This window comes from Myotis nattereri (genome assembly GCF_964212035.1).
Source record: "Myotis nattereri genome assembly, chromosome: 2".
Lineage (NCBI taxonomy): Eukaryota > Metazoa > Chordata > Mammalia > Chiroptera > Vespertilionidae > Myotis > Myotis nattereri.
Window position 1 is genome coordinate 83,109,882 of NC_138076.1, and position 13,309 is coordinate 83,123,190.

General features: G+C 37.2%; 1 protein-coding gene across 3 annotated transcripts in view; it reads left to right on the forward strand.

Moving 5' to 3' along the window:
- DGKH (diacylglycerol kinase eta) overlaps positions 1-13,309 on the forward strand; it is a gene marked incomplete at its 5' end in the record, with an annotated part of 194,994 nt that overhangs the window by 109,721 nt on the left and 71,964 nt on the right. For 2 of the 3 annotated variants that reach the window (XM_081084491.1, XM_081084490.1), the window contains 4 exons: positions 2,701-2,805; positions 3,072-3,204; positions 12,265-12,371; positions 13,030-13,155. In XM_081084491.1, the coding sequence (XP_080940617.1) occupies positions 2,701-2,805; positions 3,072-3,204; positions 12,265-12,371; positions 13,030-13,155 (471 nt within the window). Of the gene's footprint in view, positions 1-2,700; positions 2,806-3,071; positions 3,205-12,264; positions 12,372-13,029; positions 13,156-13,309 lie in introns of those variants that run through there. The other variant, XM_081084492.1, reaches the window with a different exon arrangement.

Consider the following 13,309-nt stretch of genomic DNA (forward strand, 5'->3'; position numbering starts at 1 on the left):
TTGAGGCGAGGACAGGAGCTAAGGGCCACTTTAGGAGATAGGAAAGATGCAGATTCTTCAAGAAATGTACAAAGCCCTCTAGTTCCAGAAATATCCCGGCCTTGGCCCCCAACAGGCTCAGTCTGAGTTCTCTGACCGCCCCCCCCCCCCCACACACACACATCTCTGTCTTTCTATCTCATCATCCTGCTCGTTTATCAGAATACAAAAAGCTGAGTCAGATATACTTTCAGAGTAAGAACGAAAAAATTTTCTGGGTTTGCTGATCCCCAAATTGTTTCCTGATAAAGATTTGGAGGAGAAACCACTGTAGTATAATGGGGTTCAGTTAGGATACAACCAGAGCCTGTCAGTTAACAACCATCATTCCCTTTCCTACTGAGGTTGGGGACAGGGAAGAATTTTAAAAAAAGATGGGGAGGGGACTCAGAGCATTGCAGACTAATGAGGGGTTACCATCAAGGGGAGAGGGCCCATCTGGGAGATGTAACAGGTTTGGTAGGCAGCCTTGTCTTCAGATATGCTCGCTGAGGTACTTTTGGTGGTGCAGCCACAAAAGCCAGGCACCTCTGCATCGCATGATTTATGAACGATTTTGTTTCATATCCACTTCTTTTAGTGTGACTTTATAATCGTTAGATTTCTTATGTCAGAATTATAATTTATTTTTGCTCTTAAAAACTTCATTAGTTTTTAAATGAGACTGTCCATTTTAAACAAATTTTTATTAAAAAGGAAAAATTGCTGATGTTTTACGTCATCAGGGTATAAGATATATGCATGATTTATATTGCTGAAATCCTTTAGCATTGAAACATTATGTGGTTCCAAAAGTGTCAAGAAAAATGAGCAGCTATTTCTCTATTCTTCTTTCTCTGTTTTTATTGAATTCACAATGACTTTTAAAGAATATAAATGCATTAAAGATAGTTAAAACCGCAGACATCCTGCTTTACTTAGAATTAAACGAAAAACAAAAATGAAGAATAAAATAGCAAACCTGGTTTATTTATCTGAATAATGCTTATCTCACTACAACACCATAATGAAAGACAGGGAATCTTTATAGTTACGTTATGTATTATAGCTAACTAAATAAAGAAATAAAATGCTAGAGGTGGTATTTCTTCAGGTAAATATCACATGTATTCAGTCCAGTGAAACTTTGAGATTTCGAGAGTGCTGTGCCAGGCATAGAGCCAGGAGTGTATTATGATTTAATGGCATTGCTCTGCTGCTTTTGATGAGCTGGCCCAGAAAAACATTTGAAGCAATAAAGCATCCATTTGGCTCCTAAGTAATGAGGGAGGCATTGCTCTTCGCATTAACTATTCAAGAAGAAAAGTGACCAACTGCTAATAAGCTTTATCCAAAGGGGGTAGTGGAAAACAGAAGAAAGTGCAAAGGGGAGGTTCTGTTCAATTTCATATGCAGTTACCCAATACCCAGAGCTCCTCTTCCATGCGACTCTGGCCTGCTGTGTGAGTGGGAGTGCCTGTCAGATGTATTCAAGGCTTCCTGGTCTAAGGAAGGATTGTGTAGCCTAACCTAATGACAAATGAGAGGAGGCAATAACTGGTGAGTAGCTAAGAATGGGCTGATCTCTCTAGTTTTAAATACTGGACTTATTCTCTAAGATGAGCAGTAGTGATTCAGGCTTGATAGTTACTCCTTTTGGGAAGGGTTCCTTTTATGTTTTTAAAGATGATTATTGCTTTTTCGTGACTTGGGAAATCTACTGTATAATGCAATATGTAGATTATCACTGGATCAAATGGCTTCTAACTTGAGAAAAATGTATTTGTTATGTAAAAAATTATATCATTTATCATTTGAAAATAGTTTCACCGTAAGAATATGATATTTTGCTCCTCTTCCACAAGTAAATAAATGGTCCCTTATTTGCAATAAATGCTTAGGATTTAGCAACTTCGAGATTACAACCAAAGTATTGTACTGACACACAAATAGGGGCTTTTTCAAGTCATCTTGGGATCTTTGAATCACTTTTGGTGCTATAACAGCATGAAGTTTTAATTTCACTTGCTTTATGATTCTTAATATAATTAATTTGCCCTCTTTAGTGACATAAAAAAAGATGAAAGTCAATTATTTTTTTTTTCTTAAAACCAACTAAGTGACTTTTATGCTAATTCTTCTCCACTGCTCTTACTAAAAAGTAATACAGTGGAATTCTACACAATGGGGGTTGGGAGATCCTTCATATAAATTATATTAAAATAGGCAGTGGAAATATGTAAACCCAAAATTAGTTAATAATAGTGTTCTTGGTACTATTCTACGCCAATTACAAAACCATTTAATGGTGCATTCTTTTGATTTTCATTTTTTAAAAATTCCGCACTGATAGCTATGCATTCAATCTAAGCTTACCATGAATTATTTTGAAGGATATTTAAAAGTAATTTTCAAGGTATATTTTATGAAATATGAATTCATTGTTTATTTGGGTTCAAAGCCTTTGGTAAGGGTCTCAAAAGCCTGATAAATACATAGCAATGAGATCAGAATCATAAAAGGTTCCTTAGAATTTTTCTTACCTAGACCACATTGTGTCATACTCAGAGAACTAAACTCATTTACTTTACAGCAATTCTTTCTTTAGAAAGGAAATAAGATTTTGCAATAATCTCTCTTGTTGGTCTTTAACAATCATTTAGATTGAATTATACCTTTCAGATAATCACTCCATTCAGAAGACTAATGCTGTGCGCTGAGAACAGAAAGGAGATGGAGGATTGGATCAGCTCACTGAAGTCTGTACAGACCAGAGAGCCTTATGAGGTAAAGTAACAGCTCTTCTGTCATCTCGTGTTCTTAGAGAATGCTAATTGAAGAGCTAACGCTGTATTCTGCAAAAATAGGTACGTATAGAGTCATTCAGCAACTTGTTTAAGCCTGATACTGCATTCTTTTTACTTAAAGCAAAAAGGTTTTGTTTTTAAAATATGGGTTTGAAATTTTAATCATAACTATATACTTTCTGAATATTAAGTATCTATAGTTTTGTTCACTTGTTTGGCAAATCTGTGCTAATGTCTCATTTCTAGGTGGCCCAGTTTAATGTGGAACATTTCTCAGGGATGCATAACTGGTACGCCTGCTCCCATGCCCGACCCACTTTCTGTAACGTGTGCCGAGAGAGCCTTTCCGGAGTCACCTCCCATGGCCTGTCCTGCGAAGGTACTGTAGCATCCAACATGTGTTGTCCTCAGACTTGACCATACCGCCATTGGTACTTTTGAGAAGTGAACAGAGAAAACCCACCATTTCCCTTGGGTGGAAGTAGTAGCTGGGAGCACCTCAGTGGGAACAGAGTGTTGATGTTTTACAGTGACTTACAGTGGACTATCTTGGGAAACGTTTGGCTCAGGAAAAGATAATATAAAATCATTTGAAAGGAAGTATAAATCAAAATGTAGCATTTGTCTCCTGAGGAACTAGGAACTACTTATTAAAAAAAACGTTCTTTAGACTTCGTGTGTTATCCCAGTTTTCTAGTATTCTTTTTCTGTTCTGATTGATTATGGAGTACAAAACTTTCTATGAGGATGCTATATACTCTTTGGCAGAATTTCCAATTGTTACTTATATTGCAATAGAGCAGCGGTCGCCAACTGGTGGTCCATGAGGTCCAAAAAGTTGGCTACCGCTGGTTTAAGGAAACCTTTGGAGCAGCAGTCACCACCTGGTGGTCCACAGACCACTGGTGGTCTGTGAGATCCGAAAGGCTGGTGACCGCTGCACTAGAGGCCTGGTGCACGGATTCGTGCACTGGTGGGGTCCCTTGGCCTGGCTTGCACCCTCTCGCAATCCAGGACCCCTTGGGGGGTGTTGAAGAGCTGGTTTTGCCTGGATCCCCACAGGCCAGGCTGAGGGACCCCACGGGCCTCTAGTATGCATATAAGACCTATGGTTAATCTCTTCCTGCCCTCCTCCCTCCCCCCTTTCCTCTGAGATTCATCAGTCTGTTTCATGTTTCCATGCCTATATGTTGAGCATTTGCCCCCTGGTGGTCAGTGCGCATCATAGTTACTGGTCAAACCCTTGCTTAGGCTTTTATATATATAGATTGTTTTAAACGCTGTTTTATTTCATTTATGTTTCATTTAAATTGATGCCATCCTCTTAATTTCCTTAAAGTTTTCTAAAAATAAGGCCTATGCTATTGTTTTTATAAAAGGATTTGTGGATTATTTTGAAATTTAAGAACAATGACCACTTAAAGGAAGTACATTAATGATTACCAAGAGAAAATTCATAACTTCTTTTTTTTTTATCCAAATTCTTTTTTTTTAAATTAAATCTTTATTGTTCAGATTATTACATTTGTTCCTCTTTTTTCCCCCCATAAATCCCCTCCTCCCAGTTCCTGCCCCACCCTCCGCCCTCACTCCCCACCCACTGTCCTCATCCATAGGTGTATGATTTTTGTCCAGTCTCTTGCCGCATCTCCCACACCCCTTTCCCCCCCAAGAATAGTCAGTCCATTCCCTTTCTATGTCCCTGATTCTATTATAATCACCAGTACATTCTGTTCATCAGATTATTTATTCACTTGATTCTTAGATTCACTTGTTGGTAGATGCATATTTGTTGTTCATAATTTGTATCTTTACCTTTTTCTTCTTCTTCCTCTTCTTAAAGGATACCTTTCAGGATTTCATATAATCCTGGTTTGGTGGTGATGAACTCCTTTAGTTTTTCCTTATCTGTGAAGCTCTTTATCTGACCTTCAATTCTGAATGATAGCTTTTCTGGGTAAAGTAATCTTGATTGTAGGTTCTTGGTATTCATCACTTTGAATATTTCTTGCCACTCCCTTCTGGCCTGCAAAGTCTCTGTTGAGAAATCAGCTGACAGTCATATGGATATTCCCTTGTAGGTAACTGAGTTTCTTTCTCTTGCTGCTTTTAAGATTCTCTCTTTGTCTTTTGCTCTTGGCATTTTAATTATGATGTGTCTTGGTGTGGTCCTCTTTGGATTCCTTTTGTTTGGGGTTCTCCGCGCTTCTTGGACCTGTAAGTCCATTTCTTTCACCAGGTGGGGGAAGTTTTCTGTCATTATTTCTTCAAATAGGTTTTCAATATCTTGCTCTCTCTCATCTTCTGGCACCCCTATAATTCTGATGTTGGTACGCTTGAAGCTGTCCCAGAGGCTCCTTACACTATCCTCGCATTTTTGGATTCTTTTTTCATTCCGCCCCTCCGGTTGGCTGTTTTTTGCTTCCTCGCATTTCAAATCATTGACTTGATTCTTGCGCTCCTCTGGTCTGCTGTCGGGAGTCTGTATAATATTCTTTATTTCAGTCCATGTATGCTTAATTTCTAGTTGGTTCCCCATCATAACATCGAGGGTCTCATTAGTTTTCTTGTAGATCTCATTAAGTTTATCGGCGGCTTCTAAACAGTTCTTGAGAGACCTTAAAAGTGTGGTTCTGAACTCTATATCTTCCATTGACAATTTTGTCCGGTTTCTTTGTCTCCGCATTTTGTTATGCTTTCTTGGTGCACCCCCTAGTGGTCTTTGTGTGCAGTCTTGTAGTTAAGCTTTGATTGTTGTAGCTAATACCAGGGAGAGTTTGACCTCCAGGCCAAGTGGCTATGAGAATCAGCTGTGTCTACAGTGAGAGAACTTCTGTCCTCTAGGGAGGTGCTAATCTAGCCTTTGCCTGAGGCTATCCAGCAATGCCTCTGTGCAGGGCTTGGGCGGGGCGGGTCGCACAGGATCAATAGGGTGAGCCGGAGAGAGCAGTTATGGCGGCTCTCAGTCCTGTCCCCAGGGGCTCTGCCTCTCTGAGTCCCAGCACCCACTGCAAACCTCGGAGAGAAAGCTGCACTCACTCTGACCGAAGCCAGACAGTCCCGCTTCTCCCGTTTGAGTCTGGGTCCCTAAAGACTTGCCTGTATCTGAAGCAAGTCTGCGACTCCCTCCCGATTGAAAACACCAACAGCACCCTCCACCACCAACCCGTTCCGCGCACTCCGCACCTCAGAATTTGACTTCAGCACTGCGCCTCCTCTGAGTGTTCGTATACGTTTCTCTTTCCTCCTAGTTGTAGGACTTCCACTCAGCCAGTGTTCCTGTGGTTCTGGGTGATGTCCGTTCCGTCTTTTAGTTTCACTTTTGAAGTAGTTGTTCAAGGCAGCAAACTCCGGCATTAACCTATGCTGACATCTTGGTTCTCTCATAACCTCTTTAGATTTATTTAATTTCGTGCCTCAGTGATCAAATCATTGTGTACTGCTTTTTGAATTATCTATAATACTATTACTAGCTTTTTTCTCTAATACAAAAAATCTTAAGTAATTTTGAATATAACTTTATTATAATTAAATAGTTAAATACAAATAGAGTCCAGTTTTAATTCATTTTAAAGAAGCTTGTGGTATGTCATTAGTTCAGCTATTTAATATGCTATATAGCAGTTGAGAACAGAGCGCTGCACTTAGACCCTTGGGTTCCTGTTTCACTTCCAGCATTTCATTGTGAGCAGGGGGACAATTTAACTTTTTCAGACTTTTATTTCCTCATCTGTAAATGGGGGATAGTAGTCATTTACATCTCATAACACATTATGGAAGCTAAATGAGAGAATACATGTAATAAAACTTTTCCAGTTAAGTATATTATAGAAATTTTAACTGTGCTCCAAAAGAAATTTTTCAGGTAAAATATTATAGATTGTGTCATGGCCTGATACATTAAAATTTATAAAAATGAATATTTGGAGGAGGCATTAAACACTTTTAGATTTAAGGAATGCTAGCAAACAAATATATAACTGGTATTTATGGCTTTAATAGCTTAAAAGGATTTCTGCAGCTCCGAGTGACTTCTGTCCGGTCTGTGATATTGCATGACATTACTTTGAAGGCCTTTTTACTATTAACTTCTAGTCTCTCATCTGAAAAATGCTAAAAGTGATATCAGATCTGAGGGACTCTGTGGTATCCTTCTGCTTTAAGAGTTAGACATTATTAAATATGTTTATTTAGAAACTGAGATTGATAGTGGGATGACTGAATATTTTTGTAAGCATTTTTACAGAAAAAATGAAAATTACATCAGCTGGTGAGAATAAAAAAACTTTAAAGTGTTTAAATAAATGTGTTTTTATATTTTTCTGTTAATAATGAAGTCTTCCTGACTTTTAAAACATTCTCAATGATTGTATTTTTAAATTCTGTTTTTAGAGGCACATATGATAGTATTTATTTTCTCTGCTGATAAAAATTTTAAATCTACAGTATTTTGCCCATTAGTATTTTTAGAACTGTAGCTGAGGTTTTACAAATCCCAAGGGTTTTATGAACATACAAAAAAGTTGCCTTTTTATTTTATGAGAATGTGACTATTTAGGATATTTTTATTTAATCAATGTTATACTTAAACTTTAGACACCCCCCCCCCCTTCCCAAATCTGAATAAACTACCTGCTTAGTAAAACTAAAGCCACAGGATACAAGAGGCTTTAAAAGTTATAACAAAGATGCAAATACAAAAAATATTTGTTCACTAGTGACAATGGATAACTTTGTGTTAGAATGAAGTCCAGCTTCCCTGTGTGAGGCTATATACATTTCCCTAATTTCGGTGGTGATTTTTCACAATAAGACAAGGCTGTCCTGATTTGTCTTCTAGGTTTATATTGAAAAATAATTAAAAGTATTACTTTAAAGCCTTGCATACATAAAATATATGAAAAATAGAAGACAAAAGACTTTTTGTAAGTAATCCCCAAATCAATTGAGAATGTTAATTATAATTTAAGAGCATAATTATTCTTTATAGTTTTTAAGAATCAATTCAACAAAATAAGTTAAATGGTGATTTTTTCATCAACAGTATCATATAGATCAGCTTAGGAAATTTTATTTTAACCACTGTTGAACACATAAAGAGTGGTAAAAACTGAATAAATATTTCAATAAAAAATCATAATTTTGTTACATGTTAGTATATTTTATAAGGCTTGGAGTTTTAAAATAATGGCTTTACAGGTCAGGGAAAAGTGCTTTATTTCAGAATAACTTGTTTGGAGAAATTTAATTGTTAATTAACAAAATTAAGGTGCCTGTTAATCATTATCATTTCTTAGTCACCATAATTACAGTCTGGTTTGTATTATTATTATTTTATATTAAGCAACTTTGCAATTTTCAAGAATCATTTCATGATACACTTTATTATTAAAAATTTGTGATTTTTACTTTTAATGTTCTGTTTGAATTTTAATAGCAAAATTTTCAAAAGCCATGATGCCCTGGCTGATTTTACTCAGTGGTTAGAGCGGTAGGCATCTTGGGTTTGATTCCCAGTCAAGGGCATATACCAGGATTGCGGGTTCCATCCTTACCCCAATCAGGGAGGATGTGTCTTTCTCACATCAGGGTTTCTCTCTCTCCCCCCCCCTTTCCTTCTTTCTACTCTCTCTAAAAATCAATGGAAAAATTCTTGGGTGATCATTAACAACAACACCCAAAACAAAAAAAAGCCATGAAATTATACCCTGTTGCCCTCTTTTACTTCCTTCTTTGCCTCTTAGAATACAGTTATTGACCATTAATGTCAAGTACTTGTACTTAAAGAGCCGCCTGGGATTATGCTACAGATAAAACTAAAACTAGGACCACATTTTTGAGCAACACCATAACAGATGAAAAGGCCTAGAGACACTAACTATATTTTAAAATAGTCACTTGTATTGGAGCAAAATGCTGAAATTGTTTTTCAAACTAAGCTTACTTTCTATAGTATTCTTTTTTACACTAATGTTTGTCAGCAATAAAATTAAATTGAATAATGGTTGTATTCTACATGAAGTCTGTATTGTAGTCACAAAGTCATTTATCACAAAAACAGTGTGATTTCCAGGGAAGAATTTGTCAATGTACACAAAAGAGCGTGTACTAGTAAATGAACCATGTCCAGTATCTCTAGACGAGGAAAAACCAGCTTAGCTTAAGTGACCATACATATTTTGGTTATTCATGATACCTGAAGTATTTGAACATTTGATTATGTAAATCTTAGTTATTTTACCTGACCCCTTTGTTTTCATATTACATTAAGTTTTCTTTAAAAAATGATGTGGAACCCATCATTTCTTGTTTATGAATGGTTTACTGTTAGATATTAAAAATCATGTGAAAAGGAACCACCTTACATTTAGAATTTAGCAACAGTTGCCTCATATTTCCACCAAAGTGAGCTCTGCTTTTAAATATTTACCTGAAAACTCAGACTTGTATAACATCAGTATCCGTTAACACTTGGATAGTTTGTGTCGTTTGAAGGGTAAGTTTAGTAGTAGTCAAGTTCTGATTTTCATAAGCAGGGTTAATTATTCAAATAATCTGTGGTTTACTTGCTTTTCATATTTATGTTGCTTCTTTCTGGTTGTTTCCTCTTATTTTTCTCTCTCTTTTTTCAGTATTTGTATATATTGCAAAATGATTACCAGAATAAGTCTAGTTGCCATCACCAACATAGTAACATGCTAGTAAATTGTTTTGCTTGTGATGAGAACTTTTAAGATTTATTCTCTTAGCAACTTTCAAATATACAATACAGTATTATTAACTATAGTCACCATGCTGTGCATTATATCTCCAGGACTTATTTATTTTATAACTGGAAATTTGTACTTTTTGACCCCCTTCACCCATATTGGCCACCTCCCCATCCCTGACCTCTAGCAACCACCAATCTGTTCTCTGTATCTCTGAGCTTCGTTGTTGTTTTTTGTATTTCACATATAAGTGAGATGCTATGGTATTTGTCTTTCTCTGACTTATTTCACTTAGCATATTGTCTCATATGGCAAAATTTCATTCTTTTTTATGACTGAATAACATATATATATTACATTTTTTTTATCCATTCACCCATTGATGGACACTTAGGTTGTTTTCCTGTCTTGGCTATTGTAAATAATGCTGCAGAGAACATGGAAGTGCAGACATCTTTTTGAGTTGGTGTTTTCATTTTCTTCAGATAAATAACAAGAAGTGGGATTGGTGTATCATATGGTAGTTCTGTTTTTAAAAATTTGAGGAACTTCCATACTGCTTTTCATAGTGGCTATACCAATTTGCATTCCTGCCAACAGTGCACAAGGGATCCCTTTTCTTCACATCGTTGCTAACACTTGTAATTTTTTTATCTCTTGCTAATAGCCATTCTAGCAGGTGTGAGGTGATATTTCATTGTAGTTTTTATTTTACATACTAGAGGCCTGGTGTATGAAAATTCATGCACTGGAGGGGGGCCCCTTAGCCTGGCCTCCCCCTCTCACAGTCTGGGAGCCCTCAGGGGTGGGAGGCGACCCGGCAATTAGGGGAAGGCAACTCCCCATCACACCTCTGTTGTTGCCACTGCCAGCAGCACCAGCCTCGGCCGGCCCTGGTTACCTGAGCCTCGGACGGCCTAGGTGGCTGGGCAGCTGCCATCCGAGGCTTGCCTGCACCTCGACTGAGGGGACTGGGTGCCGCCATCTTGTGGCTATGGGTGCTGCCATATTTGTAATGGCGTGATGGTCAATTTGCATATTCCCTCTTAATTAGATAGGATTCCTGATGATTAGTGCTGTTGAGAAATTCTTCATGTACCTTTGGCCATTTGTATGTCATACTTGGAAAAATGTCACCTGAGAGATTCTCTACTCGTTTTTAAAATCGGATTGTTTTTTTCGCTATTGTGTTATATGAGTTGTTAATATATTTGGGATATTAACCTTTTACCAGATATATTGCATTTAGTATCTCCCACTCACTAGATTGCCATTTTCATTTTGTTGCTGGTTTCCTTTTCTGTGCAGAAGCTTTATAGTTTGATGTAGTCTCTCTTGGAGCTTACAATCTATCCTTTCTTCTGGTAGTTTTATGGTTTCAGGTCTTACATTTAAGTCTAATCTAGTTTGAGATAATTTTTGTACATGATATAAATAGTGGTCCAGTTTTATTATTTTTTGCATGTGGCTGTTTAATTTTCCCAACACAATTTATCCAAGAGACTCTCCATTCCTCATTGTAGATTCTTGGCTCCTGTGTTGTAAATTAATTGATCATATAGGCATGGGTTTATTCTGGGCTCTCTATTCTGTTCCATTGATCTATATGTCTAGTTTTACACCAATACAATACTGTTTTAATTACTTCAACTCTGTAATATATAAGGTGGGGCAAAAGTACAGATGTGAACACGTGAAACACAGAGTTTATTCTTGTATTATTATTTATTAATTATTACATTAGGTTCTAATCGAGCAATTGTAAACCTTTGCCTCACCTTGTAGTTTGAAATCAGGGAGCACGATACCTCCAGCTTTCTTCTTTCTCAAGGTTGCTTTGGCTATTTGGGGTCTTTGTGGTTCCATATAAATGTTAGAATTATTTGTTCTAGTTCTATGAAAAATACCATTGGAATTTTGATGGGCATTGAATCTCTAGATTGCTTTGGGTAATATGAACATTTTAACAATATTAACTCTCCCAGTCCATGAACACAGACTGTCTTTTAATTTATTTGTTTCTTTCATTGATGTTGGATAGTACTCAGTGTCTCTTTGTTGTTGTCGTTTTATAGGCTCCTTTGTGGTAATTTGACTGGGAGGAATTAGTGATGCATGTAGTGGGAATATCACTTCATCATTTCTTTCTCTACATGATAGTGTAGTCATTCCAACACAATACTTTCAAAGGACAGTGCCATCCTTGTGACCCCTATCAACCTGTTTCCCATGATGCCTAGATAGTTTCTTGACATACTTGCAATTTAAAACTCCTTTGAATTATCTTGTTCTTACCTCAATGGTATTTTCACACTTTTTATTTTAAGTATCAGAAGTGTTCAGCTCGTTCGCTTTCTCACGAACTGAACACATTTATGTAATTAGTCCTCAGAATAAGAAATAGGATGTTACTAGCACCCGTGTAATTCTGAATTTGTTTCCTTTCTCCTCAAGAACTAATTATTTTGCATTTATTTCCTTTCTGTTTTTCTTCTATGATTAAATGGAATGTAAGTAGCAATTCATAGCTTGGTCAGAGTGCTTCATACATACATAACCATATTTGCTTTATAGAGTACCATTGCTATTTGTTAAAAAGTAATTTAAACTTTTTAAAATATACTTTTCCTTCTATCCCCCACCCCTTTAAAATGTTATGCTGTGATTTTCTTTAATTGTTGGTCTAAAAGTACACACTCATTTGGAAATGGTTTCCTGTGTGTTCTTAGTGTGTAAATTCAAGGCCCACAAAAGGTGTGCAGTGAGGGCCACAAATAACTGCAAGTGGACGACTCTGGCCTCCATCGGGAAGGACATCATAGAGGACGAGGATGGGGTAAGCCCTCTTCTGTCTCTGACCCCTTCCCAGCACCTCTTCTCTTTTACTTTCTGTCCTGGGGAAAATACTGACAGACCTACATGGGAGGGTTTACTATTAGTCTTAAAAATGGAAACATTTGGTTAATTATGAGTTTTTATTTTCAATTAGGTCCTTACCAGGTTCCTTCAGCTCTTAAAGTTTAAGGGAAATGTGAATAGGACTTAAGAATGGTGCTGGGCTGGTGCTGTGGAGCCTTATCTGACAAACTAAGATATTTTTTAAGGCTTAGCTCAGCTGTTTACTCAGATCTTTACTCCGCAGACTTCAGGGTCTCCTCTCAACGGTGCCCCTCCCTCAAAATCTTGCCTCCATTGCACCTTGCATACAAATATCTGGTAGCACTTTGTGACCCTGTGATAATGCCTTTTACATGCCTTTCTCCTCAATTAGACTACAAAACCTGAAGGCCAGGGATTTAGCCATATGTATCTTTGTACCTCTAAAGTGCTTAGGATATAGTACATGCTCAATAAATCTGGGGTAAATGAACGTATGCTATGAGTGATACATATTATTGATTTCTTAGAGTAAGATTCGATTGTATATCTTCCTAGGGTAAGAATGGTGTCCTCCACAGTCTTTAATTTGACTGTGCTTTACTCCTGCTGCACAGGTGGCTATGCCTCACCAGTGGCTAGAGGGTAACTTGCCTGTGAGTGCCAAGTGTGTTGTCTGTGACAAAACGTGTGGCAGCGTTCTTCGCCTACAAGATTGGAAATGCCTTTGGTGTAAAATGATGGTGAGAGTCCTTTTTAATTAGCTTCTTTTCATCACTTTTACGTGTATGTGATTTAGAGGCAAAGAATTTATGGCTTAGCAGAGCTGGATAGCCCACATGCCCATTGTAATATTTATCGTTTTAAAAGTGTATCCCTTCCAGTCTGGTGACTTTT